General features: G+C 33.9%; 4 protein-coding genes across 4 annotated transcripts; 2 read left to right on the forward strand and 2 right to left on the reverse strand.

The window, feature by feature from the left end:
- On the reverse strand, positions 737-3,136 carry LOC109327476. The gene is made up of 3 exons (XM_019560637.1): positions 2,899-3,136; positions 2,518-2,749; positions 737-1,248 (listed from the first exon to the last, which is right to left on the reverse strand). Exons 1-3 carry the CDS (start codon positions 3,054-3,056, stop codon positions 952-954), a joined length of 687 nt encoding a protein of 228 aa, XP_019416182.1. The 5' UTR covers positions 3,057-3,136; the 3' UTR covers positions 737-951.
- LOC109327977 (cellulose synthase A catalytic subunit 1 [UDP-forming]-like) lies at positions 7,071-13,810 on the forward strand. The gene is made up of 13 exons (XM_019561188.1): positions 7,071-7,154; positions 7,353-7,730; positions 7,960-8,071; positions 8,157-8,346; positions 8,556-8,822; positions 8,924-9,269; positions 9,364-9,501; positions 9,584-9,709; positions 10,135-10,347; positions 10,445-10,706; positions 10,940-11,136; positions 11,260-11,610; positions 13,020-13,810. Exons 1-13 carry the CDS (start codon positions 7,071-7,073, stop codon positions 13,602-13,604), a joined length of 3,249 nt encoding a protein of 1,082 aa, XP_019416733.1. The 3' UTR covers positions 13,605-13,810.
- Positions 14,464-18,181, reverse strand: LOC109327979 (adenine nucleotide transporter BT1, chloroplastic/mitochondrial-like). Its single transcript, XM_019561191.1, has 3 exons — positions 17,327-18,181; positions 15,219-15,380; positions 14,464-15,112 (listed from the first exon to the last, which is right to left on the reverse strand). Exons 1-3 carry the CDS (start codon positions 17,921-17,923, stop codon positions 14,639-14,641), a joined length of 1,233 nt encoding a protein of 410 aa, XP_019416736.1. The 5' UTR covers positions 17,924-18,181; the 3' UTR covers positions 14,464-14,638.
- LOC109327981 (EG45-like domain containing protein) lies at positions 21,910-22,913 on the forward strand. The gene is made up of 3 exons (XM_019561193.1): positions 21,910-22,080; positions 22,246-22,525; positions 22,604-22,913. Exons 1-3 carry the CDS (start codon positions 21,948-21,950, stop codon positions 22,608-22,610), a joined length of 420 nt encoding a protein of 139 aa, XP_019416738.1. The 5' UTR covers positions 21,910-21,947; the 3' UTR covers positions 22,611-22,913.

Here is a 23,167-nt window from a genome sequence, read left to right on the forward strand (position 1 = left end):
TCTTTACTAAGTAATCATTTATGTGGTTCCCTTATCTATCTTATAACCAGTGTACTCGATAAGGAGCACTCACACTAGAACTAGTATTGAAAAGTATGTAATTATGAGAGTATTATTAAAAAATCCCTTTTATTCATTTATGTCTTTTCAAATTTTTAAAGAAAACCATCAAATTATTACTCCTCTAAGCATTATGGTATCTTTAGACATTGAAAGGTTGCCACTGATTAAGTACTAGTAAAATATCAGCAAGTTAGATATTTATGTTGCATAATTGGGGTGCTGATATTGTGATGATGGTTTGCTTTCAACTGAAAAACGTGAGATCTTCCATGAGATTAGTAAATTTTGGAACAAGAGGATCACATTCCCTACAATGATATTGTGATTGATGGGGACAGACCCTGAATTTTCTTGGACGCATAAAATCAACTGAGTACTCAAATGCAAAATTAATACATTCAGTGTATCAGAAGAATAAAAAAAATCAACCCCTTCTTCAGTATTTAATAGAGTGAGATGATTTGAGGGAGAAAATTGGTGTAGTTAGAATCATTCAGATGAGCTTTCCAAATACAGTCATAAGCTTCTTCTCTGTTCTAAGATCTTTGATGTTGTTCCTAGTTTTAATGCTCTGCCTTTATTTAATGATTCCAGTGGAACCCACTTGGCTAGAGAAATGTAATTAGTTTTTTCTGCCTTGGGCTGTTTAGACCCTTTGACTCAAAAAAATATTCTCTCAAGAGAGACAAATATGTTGAGAATTGGGATCTTCATAAAGCCACTCATCCCACAAATCCACCCTACTAAATAAACTGCTAAACTGACTAATTTACTATTGTACAGAGTAACACACTCAAGTAAAACGAAAAAGCAAATAGTTCTTGCAAAACTGAACTTTATGTTCCAAAGTTGGGAGCATTAATTTGAACTTGTCAACATGAGAATCAATTATTTCAGCTTAGACTTAGATGAACCCTGAAGAGGTTTAGCAGTTGATCGGACAGGGGCGGATCTAACAATCTTCTTCACATCATACTTTACAGATAAGAAGGCACAAATCATGGCAATCACCAATGTTGGGTAGACATACACGGCTTTTGAAGGATCAGTAGTTACTGGCTTTCCTAAAATCCCTTCTTTTACCAGTCCCCATATCACAAGAAGGGTCCCAAACATACCCATTCTGCCAGGTTTTACGAGACCCACTAGTGCCCCTGCCACAATGAAGTAACTTCCCGCAAGAACCTGGTAAAGAATTGATGCATGTTCAAATTTATAGTATGAATAGAAACAAAGAAACAGAAACCTAATCAACAATGGAATCATGTTTTACAATGGATTAATGGGAAAATTCACTGGGATTTACAATAGGGTAGGCGAGGGTATATCAAATTGCAAATAGACATAACAAGAACAATTGTGGAGCACATTTTTTATATGACTTATAAATTAATGCAACTTCAATTCTCATTTTCCTGAGTATTCGTATTCTCCTTGAAAATATTGCATTGGCAAGTAAAACTTGAAATCCAATAGTCAACTTTTATTTAGTTATTGGACTTAGAAAAGACCTCAACCTTTTCAAACGCATAGTTGTCATAAATGCACAACTCATAATTCCGATTACAGAATTTGATACAATTCAGTAGGCCATCGATTCATATCTTTTAGCAAATCATATATGACTTTGATTCATGCAAGTATAGTATAAATTGTACACTTCTGAGTCACTAATAGTACTCACATGATTCTACTGTTCTGTGATATTATCTTTCTGAAAAAATGTTTATCACACGCCTTCTATTTAGGTGTAAAAAGATGTAAGGAAGAGAAAGATAGAATGAGAAGAGATGAAAATGATTTATGGTGTGATGCGAAAGGAAGGAAGGCTTGGAAAGAAATATAAGGTATCAAGTTGGTAAGAATATAAGGATTGTTTCTTTTTACCCCCTTTTCACCACTATTCTCAATAGAGACTTATTGAGGATTGAAAAAAGAACTAAATGGGCGACTGCCTGATTCGCATTCACACAAACCAATTTCCGGGCATTCACGCAAACCAATTTCTGGGCTGAGGTAATCGCTTTTAGTTCTTGTGGTGTAGAGTGTTCAAGCAGCCACATTGTTTTTGTTCTTCTAGTGTATATTGCATTTACGAAATCACTCTATACAACTCTTAAGGCTAAGCACTCGGGGAAGAAGAATACGGAATCATGTACATTTAAGTTTATATTGATGTGTGTCTCAATAATACAATACATTATGATTCATGAATCAATAAGAGTGTAAATATCTATACACTGACAAAGTAAAGATTCATACACAATCACTATATCATCAACCAGTCATTTGAATTAGTTTTTTGGGAGAGTCAATAACAATCAAATATAAATTATGGTAGAATAACATTGTATCAGACTCATACATCTTTTTTCTCAATCAATAATTGAACAAAGAATTTCGAATATGGTTCAAAAGTTAACAAATGAGAGCAGTTAAGTTAAAAGGGCTAACCTCCAAGCGTTGAAGATCAGTTACTGGAGAAGCTTCTTTGGCATTGGTCAAGTTATATAACTGAAACAAATCATTCCATTTCGGAATTGAGTAGTTGTGGATTAAGCCATTAACAGCAGCACCTGGGTACAGAAGGGCCTTAACAACAGGGAGAGGGAAAACCTCACTTGCAATTAACTGTGATGATGTGACATGCAAAGGAGTTGTACACACACCAGATCTACAAGTCACCCTGCAAAACCAGTAGCCGATGTTAGGAGTAGCCCAACAGGTATTTAAATCATTCCCGAGACAACTAGATAGACGATACGAGACTTACTTTCTAACATAAATGAAATGAAGAATGATGAAGGAAGAAGTGAAGGAGAATAGAGAAGGGACCTGAAAAGAGGGATCTGAAAGATGATGAGGAGAAAGAAGATGCGAGCTGCAATAGTTGATATATTCTTTGTCCATCTTCTCTTACTACTACTCGATGATGATGATGATGAAGAAGAAGATTGTGATGGTGATTTCGATGTTACGGTGGAATTTGCCATGGAATGAAACGGGGGAGAGGTAGGATCTGATGTTTCTCAATGTCCTGGTGGAACCTACCTCTTCTTTTCCAACCTCTACTTCTTCTATAGATGAAGATGTGGATCTGCTCCCCTAACCATGTCCTTGGTCAATCACAATGAAAAAAATTGATAAAGTTATAAATATTTAATTATTTTAACTGACATGATATAATAGGATTGGTCTGGGACAGAGTTTGCAAAACATATCCTTCTCCTTCTTCTATATGGTGTTTTTTTTTTTCCTTTTTTTTTCAAGACTGTGATTTTCAATGCTTTATTTATTTAAGATTTTATTAAATAGGTAATATTTAATGTGATTTGACTGAAATAATGATATTTAATATATATTGAAAACTAAAATTAAAAGGAGGTGAAGAAATATTAAATGTAAAAGATGAGAATAGAAATATAAAGTCGAAAAGTAAAGTATAAATATTTATAAAGTGTCTAAAACATTAAAGAAAAATATGTAAAGATGAAGTGATTCATGGCGCCATCATTTATTTACAATATTCTTTCTATTTGACCTACACATAAATCAGTTTTATTTGAAGTTCCTCAAAATTATCTAATCACTCTATATATATTATTGTAAGAAAATTTACATGTATTATATCATTGTTGACTAATAAATAAGAGTAATATAAAATGAATAATGAAACATAGACTGATTATATAACATTGATGTAATAAATATGTAAAACATTAATATTATTAATGTCATAAATATTAAACTCTTATTTAATAAGAAGAGTTCTTCTATTCTTAATAGTCTTACTCAACTCATGATATATGATAGGTTATATCTGCAATAAATTAAACTCTTTACATGAATCTTTTTAGATGAATTTGTATGTATTGAGAATGCAAAAAAGCGTGTAAAAGATTAGGCGACTTGGGTTTGAGGGCTCATAAGGTCGTGATAGGCAATTTTATGATTTTATAAGTGCTTGCACATATACTCAGATTGTCGTCAATGATATCCTCATGTTAATGACAATATTTGGACCTATGACTTTATGGATTTTGAGTTAACTCGTTGCTAATTTGATCAAACTACATTATCTAAATGTAAAAAAGTTTGATATCAATATTCATATGTTTTACAAACAAGTATCTTAATTGCAAGAAGTATGAGATTAATCCTGAAGGGAGGTGATGGTTGAGATCAAACATTCCTCAAAATGGAAACTCCAAAGCTCAAAATTTTGATCTTAGATGTGAAGTTTACATGTGACATAATCCTCTTCCAACCATTAACCTCTTAAATAGAGATCTTTTTTTTTTGTTTCCCATAGGTATCCTCACACTAGAGTCAATCATGTCCGAGCTATGAACATCCACAGAGGCTAACTCTCGTAGCGATCATTTTTTTCTATCCACAAGACTCGAATCTAAGACCTTGCTTAAGGGGATCAAATATGTATCACTTGAACCAACGCCCGTTGGTAAATAGAGTTCATTTTGGCCATAGGAGGTAAGAAATGCCTCATGTTACAACATGAATGAATATATTGTTTTGATAAGACTCTTGGAAAAGAGTCTATATATAGTACTTGATGAAAACGCTATACTCATTAGAAAAAGACTTTAAATATAGTTTCAATCTCTGCCCAGAAACATTACTCTATTAGCCATCAATAAAAAAGAGTATATAAAGAAAGGGAAAGAGACAGAAGAGTTTCTGTATTGATAAAGAACAATACACAACATCATAAAGGATGATCTTGTCACTATGGATATAGGTAATCCATAATTATTCTAATAATGTGAAAACTATGATTTCTTAAAATTCATTTAGACATCATTTCCATATAAGTTTACATAGGATACCATAATTTCCACCACGACTTTTAAATATTTGTGTCTTTTTTTATTAGCTAAAACATACAACAAAAATGCTCCTTAAAGCATTGGACAAAATTTTGACTTTGAAAGGACAACACAACAATTTTACCTCCTATTAAACAATCATAAGATAAAAAAATAGTCAAGGACACATGTTCTTTCTGGTTGATTGGGAATGGTAATTGAGAAAGTTTGATGGAGTTACTTGCTTTGAAGAGTTGACAAAAATGGAGTTTGGACTTGTCGGTGGAAGTATCTATAAAAATTTTCTGATGCTCAAGTCAATATAAGTTTATGAAGAATAAATGAAGGTGAAAGAGAATAAATGCTAGTAATGAATATGAGAGAGAAGACGTTTATGAGAGTGACTCTATATTTATGATGCTAGAGAATAATGAATGAAGATGATACTTCTTACGGAGAAACCCCTATTTATAGTAAATACCTTAGTGATGTGTCACTTATCTATTAGGTGACGGTGACTTGGTAATGTGTGTGATTGGAGCGTGACAACTATGTCCCTGCCGCATAGCAGGTTCACCTCTGGCTGTGTTTGTCAGAGGGAGCAAATTGAGATTTGTAGACAATGTGACCTAGATGAATTAATGAAGCATTAAATAGTGTATCAAGAACACTGATGTCTTCACGTGGTGTGATGTGAACTTCCAAGTTGGACTTCTTTGTCTTAAGGAGACATATTACTTTTGTCAGGGGCATGACAGAACTCAATTGAGGTTTGCAATGAGTGTTATGTTAGTGATATTTTAACGATGTTTAGACAAGGATGACGTGAGGGTTAACCCATGCTTAACTCGGTTGGGTTGCTCCTATTCTGGTTGGGCGGTATGCTCGGTTTTAACCAGGGTGAAACAACACTAAATTATAAAAGATTAAAAATCCATTAATTGTAACTTATTTCATCCCTCCCTGGACAATCAGCGCGTTTTTCGTCACCTGCTAGTTATTATGATTATTTCACCATTTTCATTGAAACATAATTAATTAAATTCTGTGCTGAATCACAGTGCAGAATGCAGTGATCAGTAGTATCGTGCATGTGACCAACATTCCTCGAAAAAAAATTGTGAAGTTGTTTGAAGGCAAGCTGAACAGGGAGTTCCAAATCACCATATTCCTTACCAGCGTTCTGTTCTTGAAACTGCATTAATATTTTATCATCTTTGACTTATAAATCATAATGGTCTAAACTATGTTCATGTTCGATTAAAAGGTTTTTATGAACAACACTTTTTGAGAGAGACAATTACATACTCGGAACAATGTTCTTTACCCATAGAATAATTGAACGAGAGATATCACTAGTAATAAAAAAATTATATGGAAAACTGTATTTCACCAAATATATCATATTTTGGTTTATCTTAAAATTTAGTAAAGTTTTATACAACTAAATTAACGTTTTATTGATATGGAATTATTAATATGTTAGGAAGAATCATGTAACTAACTTGTGATGGACATGCTTTGAATACTACAATAATCACATGTTAGCCCCATTATAAATTTAATCTTTCAAGTAGAATTTCATTAACAAACCTTATTATACATTATTCTTACAAGCAAATATTCTATCGTAAATTAAAGCAAGTTTTATTTTCCCACATTAAAAGCTATTTTGTTTAAATAGGGACGTTGGAATGTTTTTTCTGTGTGCTGTCGGTGAATATAGTTTTTCTGTTATGTGAACTAATTAAACATAATTATTGAATTAACTTAATAAATGAAAGCAAACAAAATGTAATAATAATTAAATGAAAGAGTTTGACAAAATGACGTTAGTAGGGTTAGTATGGCACCGACAACATGTTGAAAATCAAAACCGGAAGCAACCGGTAATTCTTCGGACAGCCTGGCACCAATTCAGCAACAAAAAACGCGTCGATACAAGATTGATTCATCCTAAGATCTAGGCGAGCTCAAAGTGGCACTGGCAACCAGTTCTTCCGGTAAAACAGTAAACTCATAAAACAGATAAAGAAATAGAAGTGAGTGTGCCAGAGAGAGAGAGAGAGAGAGAGAAAGATGGAGTGTTAAGTGAGCAATGATTTAGAAACTTTGATTATAGTTATTGTTCAGTTTTTTCAAATCTAGCTTCATTGGTTTCTATCGCTTTCACTGAATGAAATGGAAGCTACTGGTGGAATGGTTGCTGGCTCTCATAAACGGAACGAGCTCGTTCGTATTCGCCACGATTCTTCTGAAACCGGAGTTAGTTACTCTTTCTCTAGTGTTCAAATTAAATTTTCTCCAATTTAGGTTTCATTTAGATCGGGTTAGATCTGTTGAGTTTTTATTTTACTTAGTTTGATATTCAATTGTTATAAGAAATTGATTGCTGTGGTTAGGTTTGTTAGTTTTATGTATGTAATTATGAGTATAACTCGGTGATATGTTTATTCTGTGTAGCCTAAACCGTTGAAGAATTTGAATGGGCAAATCTGTCAAATATGTGGTGATAGTGTTGGATTAACTGCTGATGGAGATGTATTTGTTGCTTGCAATGAGTGTGCATTCCCGGTTTGTCGTCCTTGTTATGAATATGAGCGAAAGGATGGAAACCAGGCTTGTCCTCAGTGCAAGACTAGATACAAAAGGCATAGAGGGAGTCCTCGAGTTGACGGAGATGAGGATGAGGATGATGTTGATGATCTCGAGAATGAGTTTAATCATGGCCAAGGAAATTCTTCCAAGGCAAGGACGCAGTGGGACGAAGATGCTGACCTCTCTTTGTCTTCTAGACATGATCCTCGACAACCAATTCCCCTACTCACAAATGGCCAGCCGGTAATTTATTAATTTCGATTTTATTCCTCGCTGTAGTTGTTTGTATATGGATCTTACTTTAGTTTTTGTCTCCATATTTTTAGCTTTCCATGTATGGGCTTATTCTTGTTACTTAGCAAGTGTGTTCAATTGTTGTTAGTATTTATATTTGTTCATATGTGGAGTAGTCCTCTGCTCATATTTGATACTTGTTCAATATTGTTCACTGGTCATGTCTTTATATGGTCAGATGTCTGGTGAGATTCAAACTCCCGATACTCAATCTGTGCGAACTACATCTGGTCCTTTGGGCCCATCTGAAAAGCTTCACTCACTCCCCTATATCGATCCAAGGCAACCAGGTATGGAGTTAACTTGAACAATGCTGCAATATAGTATTTCTTGGTTATTATGAATCCTCAATTGACTGTCTCTTGGTTATTACAGTTCCAGTAAGAATTGTGGATCCATCAAAGGACTTGAATTCTTATGGTCTGGGAAATGTTGACTGGAAAGAAAGGGTTGAAGGTTGGAAACTCAAGCAGGAGAAAAATGTGGTGCAAATGACTGGTAGATACAATGAGGGGAAAGGTGGAGACATTGAAGGGACCGGTTCTAATGGAGAAGAACTTCAAATGTAAGCCCTTTTGGCCGATGTTTAATGTCTAGTGAATCATTGTTGGGATATATTGCAGCAAATTGTTTTTTGTTTTTTTGCTAGAAGTCTAGAACTATTTACTTTCAATTAAATTAATAACTGAGAAGCAGAATTTGGAAGGTTTGGTAATTATATGTTTGAATTTCATTCTTTTCACCTTAGGTGTCAATTGATTTTTTTCTGGACAGGGTGGATGATGCTCGACAGCCTTTGAGTCGTGTGGTGCCTCTTCCTTCATCTCAGATCACCCCTTACCGTGTTGTTATCATACTCCGGCTGATTATTCTTTGCTTCTTCTTACAATACCGTGTAACTCACCCTGTGAAAGATGCATACCCACTGTGGTTGACATCAGTTATTTGTGAGATTTGGTTTGCCGTATCCTGGCTCTTGGATCAGTTTCCTAAATGGCATCCCATTAATCGCGAAACGTATCTTGACAGGCTTGCTTTAAGGTCTGGATTGCTCATTTTATCCTTGATTTGCTGGGATTGGCATCTTGATTTAACTATGTTGTGGTATTTCAATTTCACTAATCTTAGTCTGTTTTGTTTAGATATGATCGTGAAGGAGAACTATCACAGTTGGCTCCTGTTGATGTTTTTGTTAGTACAGTGGATCCTCTCAAAGAGCCTCCTCTTGTAACTGCGAACACTGTTTTGTCTATACTTTCTGTTGATTACCCTGTCGACAAGGTTTCCTGCTATGTATCAGATGATGGTTCTGCTATGTTGACCTTTGAATCCCTTTCAGAAACAGCTGAATTTGCAAAGAAGTGGGTGCCCTTTTGCAAGAAGCACAATATTGAGCCAAGAGCCCCTGAATTTTATTTTGCCCAGAAGATTGATTACTTGAAAGACAAGATTCAGCCTTCTTTTGTTAAGGAGCGACGAACAATGAAGGTTGTCCTTGAGGCATTTAATCTTCATCTCTAATTTAATACTTATACGGTTATGTTAATGTAGAAAACTAAGCATAGATGATTTTGCTCAACAGAGAGAATATGAAGAATTCAAAGTACGGATCAATGCCCTTGTAGCCAAAGCGCAGAAGATGCCAGAAGAAGGTTGGACAATGCAGGATGGAACTGCATGGCCAGGAAATAATCCTAGGGATCATCCTGGAATGATTCAGGTTTTACCATTTTCTCTAAATTGCACATATAATCTATGCTCTTTACTATACTTTGAAGTTATTGTAATACTGTTGTATGCAGGTGTTTTTAGGTCATAGTGGAGGGCTTGATACAGATGGAAATGAGCTACCTAGACTTGTTTATGTTTCTCGTGAGAAGCGACCGGGTTTCCAACATCACAAGAAGGCTGGAGCTATGAATGCCTTGGTTTGTCATGATGAAGCTTCTTATTTTATTTGTTCTGTGGTTTTACCTAGTGTATACATTTTTTATAGTTGTGTGTTGCTTTACCCATATTGAGTTTATGGTCTTTATATAGAGGTTGGTTTTGTTCATTAGCTTATGCCCAAAAAAAATATGTATGGAAAGTAACCTACAAAACAAAACTGTGATTCAGCTCTGAACAACTGAGTAACATTTTCTAAAACAGATTTAGGATGTGAAAGCTTTTACTAGTTCTGCATGTAGATTTTGTATTTCAGTTAGTATGGAAAATTATTGGTTTTCACTTTTTCCTTCCTGCAAACCAATCAGGCATTTCCTTACTTTGCCACTGTTGGATGTAAATTTGTTTTTAACCAGAACGATATGTTCTGAGCATATCTAACAATGGCTTATCTTCTGTGAGGTAGATTCGTGTATCGGCTGTCTTGACCAATGGTGCGTATCTTTTGAACGTCGATTGTGATCACTATTTCAATAATAGCAAAGCTCTTAAAGAAGCCATGTGTTTCATGATGGACCCTGCTTATGGAAAGAAGACATGCTATGTACAATTCCCTCAGAGATTCGATGGCATTGACTTGCATGATCGATATGCCAATCGCAATATTGTGTTCTTCGATGTAGGTGTCACTTTATTTTTTGGTTGCAACAAAGAAATCCCTTTCTTTTACTCTTCACAGCTTTGGCTAAATTTCATTTCTTTTTTGTACCTGTCAGATCAACTTGAAAGGTCTTGATGGTATTCAGGGCCCAGTCTATGTGGGAACTGGTTGCTGTTTCAATAGGAAGGCTTTATATGGTTATGATCCTGTTTTGACTGAGGAAGATTTGGAGCCTAACATTATTGTGAAGAGTTGTTGTGGTTCTACTAGAAAGAAGGGAAGGGGTGGCAAGAAGAACACTGACAAGAGGGGACTTAAAAGAACAGAATCGACCACACCTATCTTTAATATGGAGGACATAGAGGAGGGAGTTGAAGGTATGCTAATATGATAATTGTTATCTTAACTCTAATTTAAGTTGCTTATGCATGTAGAATTTCATATGTTGAATTTCATGCAATTTCATTTTACCCCCTATCCCACTGATCAGCTTCACAAGTAATTTATACTAGTTTGCCATAGTTTGTTTGCCAGATATCTAGGCATGATTGTCTGAAAGATGAGATGACAATGTTGTTTCCTTCATGATATCTAATGCATTCTTTTGCAGGGTATGATGATGAAAGGTTACTTCTTATGTCTCAAAAGAGCTTAGAGAAGCGTTTTGGTCAGTCTCCAGTTTTTGTTGCTGCTACCTTTATGGAACAGGGTGGCATTCCACCTTCAACCAACCCTGCAACTCTTCTTAAGGAAGCAATCCATGTTATCAGTTGTGGTTATGAAGACAAGACGGAATGGGGAAAAGAGGTGAATATGTCTACTTATCATTGTGCTTTTGATTCTGGCCCTCTGCTATAAAGAAATTTGAGATGTGAGATTAATGAGTAGATTTTTTTAGTTTATTAATTAAACATTTTCTGACCTCACCAGATTGGATGGATCTATGGTTCTGTGACTGAAGATATTTTGACTGGGTTTAAGATGCATGCTCGTGGTTGGATTTCCGTCTATTGCATGCCACCTCGCCCAGCATTTAAGGGTTCTGCTCCCATCAATCTTTCTGACCGTCTCAATCAGGTGCTTCGGTGGGCCTTGGGTTCAATTGAGATATTCCTGAGCAGACATTGCCCCTTGTGGTATGGCTACCATGGGAAGTTGAGATCTCTGCAGAGACTTGCTTATATTAACACCATTATCTACCCCCTTACCTCAATCCCATTGATTGCTTACTGTATTCTTCCTGCATTTTGTCTTGTCACAAATAAGTTCATTATTCCCGAGGCAAGTATTTTTCCTCTATCTCATTTTTCTGATAAGCTTTTATCATTTATGTTGTGTTCCAGCTGATAACATTAACATTTGGTTAATTTTATTTCTTTTACTCTTCACAGCTTTGGCTAAATTTCATTTCTTTTTTGTACCTGTCAGATCAACTTGAAAGGTCTTGATGGTATTCAGGGCCCAGTCTATGTGGGAACTGGTTGCTGTTTCAATAGGAAGGCTTTATATGGTTATGATCCTGTTTTGACTGAGGAAGATTTGGAGCCTAACATTATTGTGAAGAGTTGTTGTGGTTCTACTAGAAAGAAGGGAAGGGGTGGCAAGAAGAACACTGACAAGAGGGGACTTAAAAGAACAGAATCGACCACACCTATCTTTAATATGGAGGACATAGAGGAGGGAGTTGAAGGTATGCTAATATGATAATTGTTATCTTAACTCTAATTTAAGTTGCTTATGCATGTAGAATTTCATATGTTGAATTTCATGCAATTTCATTTTACCCCCTATCCCACTGATCAGCTTCACAAGTAATTTATACTAGTTTGCCATAGTTTGTTTGCCAGATATCTAGGCATGATTGTCTGAAAGATGAGATGACAATGTTGTTTCCTTCATGATATCTAATGCATTCTTTTGCAGGGTATGATGATGAAAGGTTACTTCTTATGTCTCAAAAGAGCTTAGAGAAGCGTTTTGGTCAGTCTCCAGTTTTTGTTGCTGCTACCTTTATGGAACAGGGTGGCATTCCACCTTCAACCAACCCTGCAACTCTTCTTAAGGAAGCAATCCATGTTATCAGTTGTGGTTATGAAGACAAGACGGAATGGGGAAAAGAGGTGAATATGTCTACTTATCATTGTGCTTTTGATTCTGGCCCTCTGCTATAAAGAAATTTGAGATGTGAGATTAATGAGTAGATTTTTTTAGTTTATTAATTAAACATTTTCTGACCTCACCAGATTGGATGGATCTATGGTTCTGTGACTGAAGATATTTTGACTGGGTTTAAGATGCATGCTCGTGGTTGGATTTCCGTCTATTGCATGCCACCTCGCCCAGCATTTAAGGGTTCTGCTCCCATCAATCTTTCTGACCGTCTCAATCAGGTGCTTCGGTGGGCCTTGGGTTCAATTGAGATATTCCTGAGCAGACATTGCCCCTTGTGGTATGGCTACCATGGGAAGTTGAGATCTCTGCAGAGACTTGCTTATATTAACACCATTATCTACCCCCTTACCTCAATCCCATTGATTGCTTACTGTATTCTTCCTGCATTTTGTCTTGTCACAAATAAGTTCATTATTCCCGAGGCAAGTATTTTTCCTCTATCTCATTTTTCTGATAAGCTTTTATCATTTATGTTGTGTTCCAGCTGATAACATTAACATTTGGTTAATTTTATGCAGATAAGTAACATTGCCAGCATGTGGTTCATTCTTCTCTTCGTCTCCATTTTTACCACTTCAATTCTCGAGCTCAGATGGAGTGGAGTCAGTATAGAAGACTGGTGGAGGAATGAACAGTTTTGGGTTATTGGTGGGACATCTGCTCATCTTTTCGCTGTGTTCCAAGGGTTGCTGAAAGTTCTTGCTGGAATTGATACAAATTTTACCGTCACCTCAAAGGCATCCGATGAAGATGGGGACTTTGCAGAGCTTTATGTGTTTAAATGGACAACACTTCTTATCCCTCCGACTACGGTCCTTTTTGTGAATTTGATTGGGATTGTGGCCGGTGTATCCATTGCCATAAACAGTGGTTACCAGTCTTGGGGTCCACTATTTGGGAAGTTGTTCTTTGCTATCTGGGTCATTGCTCATCTATACCCATTCTTGAAGGGTCTTTTGGGTAGGCAAAATCGTACCCCTACCATTATTATTGTTTGGTCATTTCTCCTTGCTTCTATATTCTCCTTGCTGTGGGTTAGGATTGACCCATTCACCAAAGACAACAACAAAGCATCCGGTGGTCAATGTGGCATCAATTGTTAGTTCATCCCTTCAAAACTTCAGTCATGTAAATACCAAGAATTCAGTCTATCTCAGAATATGGAGGGAACAAAAACCTATCATTCATGTTTGTATTATTTATTTAATTCTGTGTTAATTTTTTGTTCCTTAAAAGTTGCAAAAAACACTTGTGTTGAGAAGTACGTCGGTGTTACATTTTTTGTCCACACAATATAAATCATTTTATGCGAATGATTTAATGAAATCAACAAGTTACTGTGTGCTCATTGGTTCCATTGCGTGTCTTCTTTGTTATCCTCTTCTACAGATACATAAACTGTGCTGGAACCTAAACCTAACAATTTAGAAATTTGTGATAGTTATCAACTGGATGCAACTGTATCAGAATTTGAGATGCATAAAATTTTCCAAGTTTTACATGTACTATAAAGTTGAACGAAGGCTGCAACATCTTCAGAAAGCCACGGTTGATTTCCCTCTAAGAAATTGTATTATGAATGTCACAGATTATGTTGAAGTCAGGTTTGATGAAAATTGGATAAAAATAAAATTAAAGAACTTATTTTAAAAACGATAATCCATGTTAATGAAGGCAATTATAGGAATTTCAATACAAGCCTGGTTCTATTCATTGTATATATTTGTTTTAACTTTTAAAGATTCACAAAAAAGAGAAGGAAACTTGAATGTATTATCTGTTATCTTACAGTTGAAGTTAAAAATGATTGCATCAAAATTTAAATGCCAGTACATAAACAAAAAAGGGCTGCATATGCTTAAGAAAAGAATGAAATTCACTTAGAAAATAAACTCGTTTGTACAAACCAATGATACAACATAAAAGAATATGAGCAGTTAAGACACGATAATGCTATGATACAATAAAATGCTCAGCTGCAACATATATAAACCAAAATCCAAAACTGTTAATCCATTCTGAAATGCTTATAAAAGTTATTAAATAAATAATCCAGTAATGTAAGAGAAATCTAAAATAAGTTAAGCCAATATGCAAAAATAGAGTATGCAGCTGCAAAACAAGTAATTAACTCATCTTAATCCTCATAGCCATCATCTATAAGTATCCTCTTGCATGCTTCATAACACATGAAAGAGATTCCGGCGGCTGGAACTAACTTCATGCAACTAGGTCCTAGCCCTCTATATAAACCCTGAATCCCTTCTTGTTCTAGGATGCTTGAAAGTGCATGAATCACATTTTTGTAAACTTGCCTTCCACTGAGAGCTCCTACTTGCATGTGTTTGCGAGCTACCTCAAGAGGAAAAGTCGCTGTGCTTGAAATAGCACCAGCTGCTGATCCAATCAAAAGGGTTTCAATGTTGCCTATCTTCTCTTGTTTAAATACTTTCCGGTATGCTTTCCGTAAAGTGTCATATGCGAAGTAATTTGTGGCAGAATATGGAATGACTCCGATAAGACTGGGAGCGAGGCCTCTGTAAAGCTCTGCAGGACCCTCTTCACGAATAATTTTCACGAGCGCATCGAGCAGACCATCATAAACACCTCTCTGAAAAATCACCAACCATGCTCTCAAGTAATTCCTTTTATTTTCAGGTAGGGTGTTAAAAAATAATATTGAAAAGCGAACTTTGCTATACTTCTTGTTTGTGTACCTGGATAGTTAGTCTTGTCTTGAGTAACTCAAGAGGATATGTGCATATAGTCGAACTCACTCCAGCACAAGCACCTGCAATCAATGATGCAGGAATAGGTAGTTTGGGCTGTTCCCCAGGCTTTGGTGAAAGGTTCTTGTTAACTGTATCATAAGCAAATAGCTGCAGAAACAGGTGAAAATATATATAAGATGCATACCATGTAGATTAGATCATTGTCTGATAAATTAATTACTTTCACATTAAGAAGCATGAACCTCCAACAAAAGATTAACAAGCCCGAGAACAAAGGCTGTTTTTCTCTATGCAACAATTCCCTATACACAAAACAAATGTGAGGGCAACATGTATAATTATGATACTCTATGCATCTCCTCTCTGAAGATGCTTAAAAATATTCTCTTAAATGCAAGAAAGGTATCTAATATGGTGTACGCAGTTTGGTACTCTCACTGAGTTAGCTTAAGGAAGACCATCATGTTATAATGTTTGTTAAGTGCATCTATAAAACCAAGGAAAGCTACTAAATTGTATTTCTAACAATTAAGTTGATTTATCAGTATTAAACTAAATACTTGCATGTTTTCTTACCTATATAAGCCCACATCTAATAAGTAAAATAGAGAGGTGAAGCTTTTAATTACAGATAGAAGCCAAACTCTTAGTACATTACAAGCTCCTCTTTGTCCCATATTGGACAGATTAAAGGGAAGAAAGGTTAAGTTTTCATTATAAAATGGGAAAACAAAACAAGAAGGTAGTGTAAATATTTCATTAATTTATTAAAAAAGAACAAAAAAATGGAGGGTGAGCCTTGGAAACAACCTCTCCACTTACGGGGATAAGGTTTAGTACATCTACCCTTCCCAGACTCCTCTATGTGGGAGCCTCATGCATTGGGCTGCTATTAAAAAAATTAGACACATAAGTTGTGGCTGGTTCAAGACCGGTTCCCGGAATATGAAACAGAAACTAATATAGGAATACCTACTTCTCAAGTCATTGAGGTGATCAGCTGAGTCTGACAGTCGATTGTAGGAGCATGATGGAATTGATACCATAGTATTCTTGAATGAGAGAACAGAGCTAGCCAACATTATGTTTTGAGTGGTGGTATAGGATGCAATGGAATAAAAATGGGCTTGGATATTATTATTTGGTGGGTGGCATCATTCCCATCAAATTGGGGGAATGGGAAGGAACAGAATGGCATAGGAACAAAAAGCTTATAATTTTTGACATATTATATTCTATTCCACCAAGTTTTCCAAACAATGGACTAGAAATTTTTCTCTATTCTATCATTAAATATCCGAAAAAATGGCATAGGAAGTTTCTATTATTCGTCCCATCTCATCCTACTCCATTCTGTTCTACCCACCATGATGTATCAAAACATAAGTATGACGAAGCTTCACGCAACATTGCTAAGTGGGAATATCGCAAAGGGCTCTAATATGAGGATTACAAGGGTGACACCAACCTCTAAAGAAATCAGAGAATTGTCTTGCAGCAAAACCTGCATAAATCCATGACACCAACCTTTTGATGGATAATGTATTGAATTGATTTTAACACTTATAAAAGCACATTTTAACTCCTGTTTATCAACTGTACACAGCAAAAAGTATTAAATTCACTACTTCCAAGGAACTCCCTAAAACCATCAGAAGATTAGGGATTCGGATATAAGTCTTTTTGTAATCCTTCTCGAAAACATTAAAAACTATAGTGTGATGGCCTCTCTGCCCAATAAATCACTCACCCAAACTATTACCAGACTACATAGATTTCAATATGGTGAATACAGCAGCAAAAGGAAATCCAAAAGTCATAGCTTAAGTCATCAGCATTGGTGATTAAATGTAGACTCAAGAATCTGTTAAACACTCTTTTTTACATGAAAATATGAATGATCCTCCTAAAACAAATCCTACTAATAGTAGCAAGTCCATGACATAAAGAAATGCACAAACCAAAAAATCCCACACTTGGTGATGAAAACCAAATGATTAAAATGCAATCTTTGAAAAACAGAAAGTTAAGTGTCAACTATTAAGTGGGAAAAATGAAGAAAAGGGCTTGAAAAACATGTAAATATATGTTACCTCAATGGCTTTGCTAGGAGCAACCCGAATGACATTAACGAAATTACCCCTAAACAAACCCTTCCATCCATCAGTGTTGATAATATTATTGAACACCTCGGTGGTAGAATTGCCACTACTTCCAACCATCAAATGAGTCCTTATAGTCTCCAATGGCGCCACCGCGGTTCGCGACACAGCCCCAGCAATAGCCCCACTAAATAACCTCCTAAGTGAAGGGTTCTTTACCTTAATCTTCAGCTTAAGACCATCACCATTCTTCTTACTATTAACCCTTTCCTCTTCTTCTTCCAATGGAACCCCAACAATCTGAACTTTCCCCTGAGATTTCACATACTTGAAGTACAACTCATTGAAGCAAAGTTTCAGATTCAAACCACCGTCATTACCATTACCATCGTTGTTGCGTGAATCATTGTTGTTGGGTTGAACATTACTACCAAATCCCATTCCCATTTGGCCAACGCTGGCAAACAAGCCTCCTGGGTGAAAATATTGTCCTTCATTGTTTTCACTCCATTGTTGTGAACCCAAATTGGAGACAGAGAAAAACCCATCTCTTTTATCATCGAATACTTGAATTCCCTTCCTACCCATGAACAAAAAACGCAACTTTATGGATTCAAATGCGATAAAGGTTGCGTTTTTACAGATTATTTGTTATGGGGGTGAATGGTTAGTATCTGAAGCAAATCATGGATTATTTTCCATTGTGGAGAGAGGGAGAAGGGTGAATGAAAAGGGTTGTTGGTATTACGTTAACTTGTTATGTATCGAAATCGAAACGAAGGTTTTGTTTGGGTAGCTGCTATTGCTGCTTGTGAGTTGAAGAGTTAGGTATATTATTCCCTCACCTTTTGTTACTGTGCCACTTACCAACACCTTTTTATTTCATATTATATAACGTTGGAATATGGATGCAATATGTTTCTCATTAATTAATTTGTATTATTATTATTTTTATTTGAAAGAGACTGTGTTTTGATTTTGAAGTTCGTTTGACTTGTTTCCTTCTACTGTTTCTGCTAAGAAAAAATATATAATACCACTACGTTAATTTAAAAGTGTAAGATTAATTTTTAAGATTGAGTATTCGATTCCTATGATTAATTTCTAATTAAAAAATGTAAGAAAAATATTCTAGTAGTATCAAAAAAAGAAATAGAAAAAATATGTAATACATGTTCTTATATTTCAGAGGTTATAATTTTGTTTTTATAACATTTTGTTTGTTATCAAAATATTTTTATATTATTTTATTGGAAAAATGAAATTATTACGTTAAAAGAGAAAATAAATGATTTCTATTAATAATTGTAACAATATTAATTATATTCCTTAATTTGTATAACACTATCAAAAAGACCTTGTAGGAATGAAAATATAGATGGTAACTGTTCTTAATGCATCTTTCCAATACACATTTAATATCTTACTGTAATCATCTAGTGAGGACGGATCTGGCTGTGTTATGGTGGTTATCCTCACTATTTTTTATTGTTCATATATAGATATCTTCTTATACTAATATTGTATTTTTTGATTGAATCATGGTTTTGCATCCACTAATCATTATATATTATTCTATTTTTGATTGAATAATTTTGCATGCTATTCAATAATCCTGTCAAGATATTAGTTATACTAAATTCTCATAAAGATCGAAAAGTTAATTATTTAATTCTTGGGAGAGACAATTATAAAACCAAAAAATTAATTATTTGATTCTTGAAAAAGACAACTATGAACAAGTGAAATAAAAAATTTCTTGCGCATAGCGTAAACGAATACTATTAGTAGTAAAAAAATATCTATTAGAAAAACATATATCCTAGCAAAAGATATTCATCCATATTATAGTAACTTTTTGCCAAAGTTAATTTTCTTGATTTTTTAAAAATATTATAAGATTAAAAGCTTACCCTAATTCTTTTTTTGGTATTATCAAGAGTTTCTCTCACTTTTTGGATAAGAAACTAATATCTTTCGAGGTGTGTCATTGACCAACACTTTGTTAGTACCCTAATTCAATATTAATGACAATAATAAAAAAATATTAATCACAATAATAAAAAATGGTAATAATCAAAGTTTTTGATAGAGACAAATGAATAAAAATTATAATAAATGATGTATAGAAATTATAAAATGTTTTATGAAAATTGAGAATAACATTTAGATATTAAGGATGATATCATATTAACTATTAACTTAAATATAAAAGTTTTTTTAAATTTGTACCATAAAAACATGTGATCATTTTGTACTATCTTCGAAAATAAATATTTTAATTAAAAATTAATTAAAAGTTTAATTATTAAATATTTTAAAGATATGCTATAAGTTATGATTAATTAAAAAATATTTAAATTAATAAATATTTTTTCATAAAACCATACCATATGTAGTGATATAATATAAAACATTGGATGTTGTCCTTATCAATGAGAATCAACTATTTCATTTTCTATGTTTTATTATATCCCAAATCAATTAAAAATTGACACATATTTAAAAGAAAAATAAAAAAATATAAATTAACATTTGTAATACAATTTGGTGAAATATAATTAATTTGAAAAAATGAGAATAAACAAATTTGGGAACAGAAGATTGTAGTTCTCCTTATACATTGACTTACAAAGATGACAATCAACTCTTGCATTCATGTCTTGAAAAACTCTTTTGGGTACAAAGTACAATGAACACGTTTTGTTCTGCGCCACCATCTGATGCTTCTTAGTTATCGTTGCCATTTGCCAATGTCAATATGCTCCTATCGGATGTCCCCATCCAATCAAAAAAAATTATTTGATTAAAAATAAAATTTAAAATAACATAAATTAATATTTGTATGTTATTTTATGAGATTTTATTGACTTGATATATAGAGACAAAATTTTGTTGGGATAGAGGATCCTTGTCCGCTTAACTCAACCCCACATTATTTACTATGGAATAATGTAACTTAAAATAATCTTATATTTGACAAGTTCCGTATAACAAATTAAATTGTTTAGATTTATTTTTTATTTTTCTTAAACCATTAACAAATAGCTATTGTTCTTTATGAAGGTCAATATAAGACAATAGAAACATCATGATAACTTATAAAACCATGGATTGTATTAAGAGTGCTTCGAACACAAAATAAACACTTTTTCATATATAAAAGCGACATTTTCTATACAAAACGACGTTTTCCGTTTCCCCTTAAAATCATATCTAACATGGTGCAGTCTTATTTTATTGGTTATCAATCAAATTTGGATTAAGTAGCAAATTGAAAATTGTGTAAAGGATTGACTAATAAATTGGGTCTTTAAATTATGCTGAGAAGCAGAAACTATAAATCTTTGGATTTAAAATGTATACACTGACAGTGACAGTCACTATAAGTATTTTTTACATTATCAGTGAATCATCCACCATTGATTTATTAACCACCATTGACTCTCAAACAAAAGTAATACAAATCAATAGTAGATGATATACTGATAGTGTAAAAAACTTTACACAGTCTCATCTTTTTAATCCTTAAAAATATTAAACTTGTTCATAGAAGAAGGATCAACATGTCAAACTGCACCACTTTAATATATATATTTTTACTAAAATAACATAATTTAAAATAAGATAAAATATATTAAAAGTCTACAATCTTTTCATCAGTATAACATTATATCAGAATTAGATTAACAAACATAATACCAGTTCTTAACAAAATAACATTACAATTATAATAATAAAATATTAAAAAATATTTTTAATTATACTTTTAGATATATATAAATTTAGGAATTGCGTATTTGAGTACCCATAAGCTTAGGTGTCTCATTATCCAAATTCGGTCGTGTTTAACAACAGTCTTAAAATATTTGATCTCAACTACCCTGGATCCAAAAACATAGATCCAAACCTGACTTTTTTTTTTTTTTTTTTGAGTATTAGTGGATAACGACATGTCAAATACCCATTGATTAACATAATCCATGAGTGGAAGATTGATAGACATTGTAAAGCAATGACATACCCCACCAGACTACAAAGAATCAAACATTCACACACAATAAGACAACAAATTGGATGCATACCCTTATTTGAATTATCGCGTTCATACAACCATATCTCACTTTCATTCTCATCATTCCATTATCTTCTAGGCACTTATTTATCACTTTGCAAAGTCAAATGGATTAGATTTGACCAACTGAAAACTCTCAACCATAAGAGTGTCATAAAGCTCATCACATTAGTTCGACCACAATGAAATTACTTCTAGAATTTTGTTGTTAATGTTGGGAAGTAAGTCTCACATTGCCTATCTTATTATTTCGGGAATGGTTTAAATACCTGTTGGGCTACTCCTCTCATTGTCAATTAGTTTTGAGATGAAACTTTAATATGGTATCAGAGCCAGAACCCAACTTTTTTTCGGTTGTTATGGGCCAATTGGTATTGAGATAGAACCTTATCAGTTAATTCCGAGAAGTAATGATTTGTTTTTAAATATTAAAACAATGTTATAAATGTGATAAGCTTGACACACTAGCATAGTAGTAGCAGCCATTGATGGTTATAAATTAAGAACAATTGGGCTTTACCATTTCACAAAAATCCTATGGTGCTATCCTTCGCTAGAATAATCATGAGGCTTTTTCCCCTCCCAATCTTCTTATGCATATTGCTCAAACAAATGAGCCTAGTTCTTGGAGATGTTGGAACAGCTTCTTCATATGGACCTCCATATATACGTAAGTGCACACAATTCACTTCTTTCTCCAATCTAAATATACAATTTTTTTACTGTCTTATATACTCTATTTGTTTTTACATGCATACTTAATCATTTGTTTATTTAATAAATGATGATTACTACGTTTGTTTAATTTCTTTACCAAATTGTTTGCATTTTGCAGCTACTGTTTGTGATGGGAATAGGGCAGAACAGTTTCCACCAGGGAATATGTTTGTGGCAGTGAATGAAGGGTTGTGGGATAACGGAGCAGCATGTGGAAGGAGATACAGAATAAGGTGTGTGAGTGGAAATAAGAGACCATGCAAAGGTGGTAGCATTGTTGTTAAAGTCGTTGATTTTTGTCCTAGGTCACCATGTCCCAACACATTCCTTATGTCTCATGATGCTTTTGAAGCCATCTCACGATTCCATAATGCTAAAATCATTGTTGAATATACACAGTAAGTACTGTATTAATTTATGTATCTTTTTATATATCTTCTATCCAAGTATTAATTAATTTCATTGCTTTCTTACAGGATATAACATTACATTACATTCAGACATCATGTTTAATGAAGATGAAGTCGCATATATTATTATATGTGATGTTATTCTCTATTGAAATACCAGAACTACTGTGTTGAAAGAACTGAAGGGCAATAAAAAAAATTATAGAATAGTTAGAAAGAGCAGAGTTGAAAATAAAGAGGGGTGGAAGATGTGTTTTACCTACTCAAAATCTTAATAATAAGAGTTTTTAAGTTCAACCGTTTATATTTGTTTCTTTCTAAAGATTGTCATTGTAGCAATGAAATTTGAAGGTTGCATCTAGTGCTAGCACAAAATTGGGACATCTCAAGTGGATCAAGTAAGGAATTTGAGTGAATGGTTATGAGTTCGAGTTTTACTTATAACAAAGTTAAAAAATAATAAAAGAGAGTTATAAGATGGTCTGATAATTATGGTAGAGTAAATGACAATAATTACTAACATATTATCATTTAATTAGCACAAAAGAGAAAGTGAGCGCAGCCATATTTTGAAGTGGTGCTAGCAAGTCCAATGAAATAACAGCATTAGTCCTTTACCATTTAAGAATT

This window comes from Lupinus angustifolius, chromosome LG15, assembly GCF_001865875.1.
Source record: "Lupinus angustifolius cultivar Tanjil chromosome LG15, LupAngTanjil_v1.0, whole genome shotgun sequence".
Lineage (NCBI taxonomy): Eukaryota > Viridiplantae > Streptophyta > Magnoliopsida > Fabales > Fabaceae > Lupinus > Lupinus angustifolius.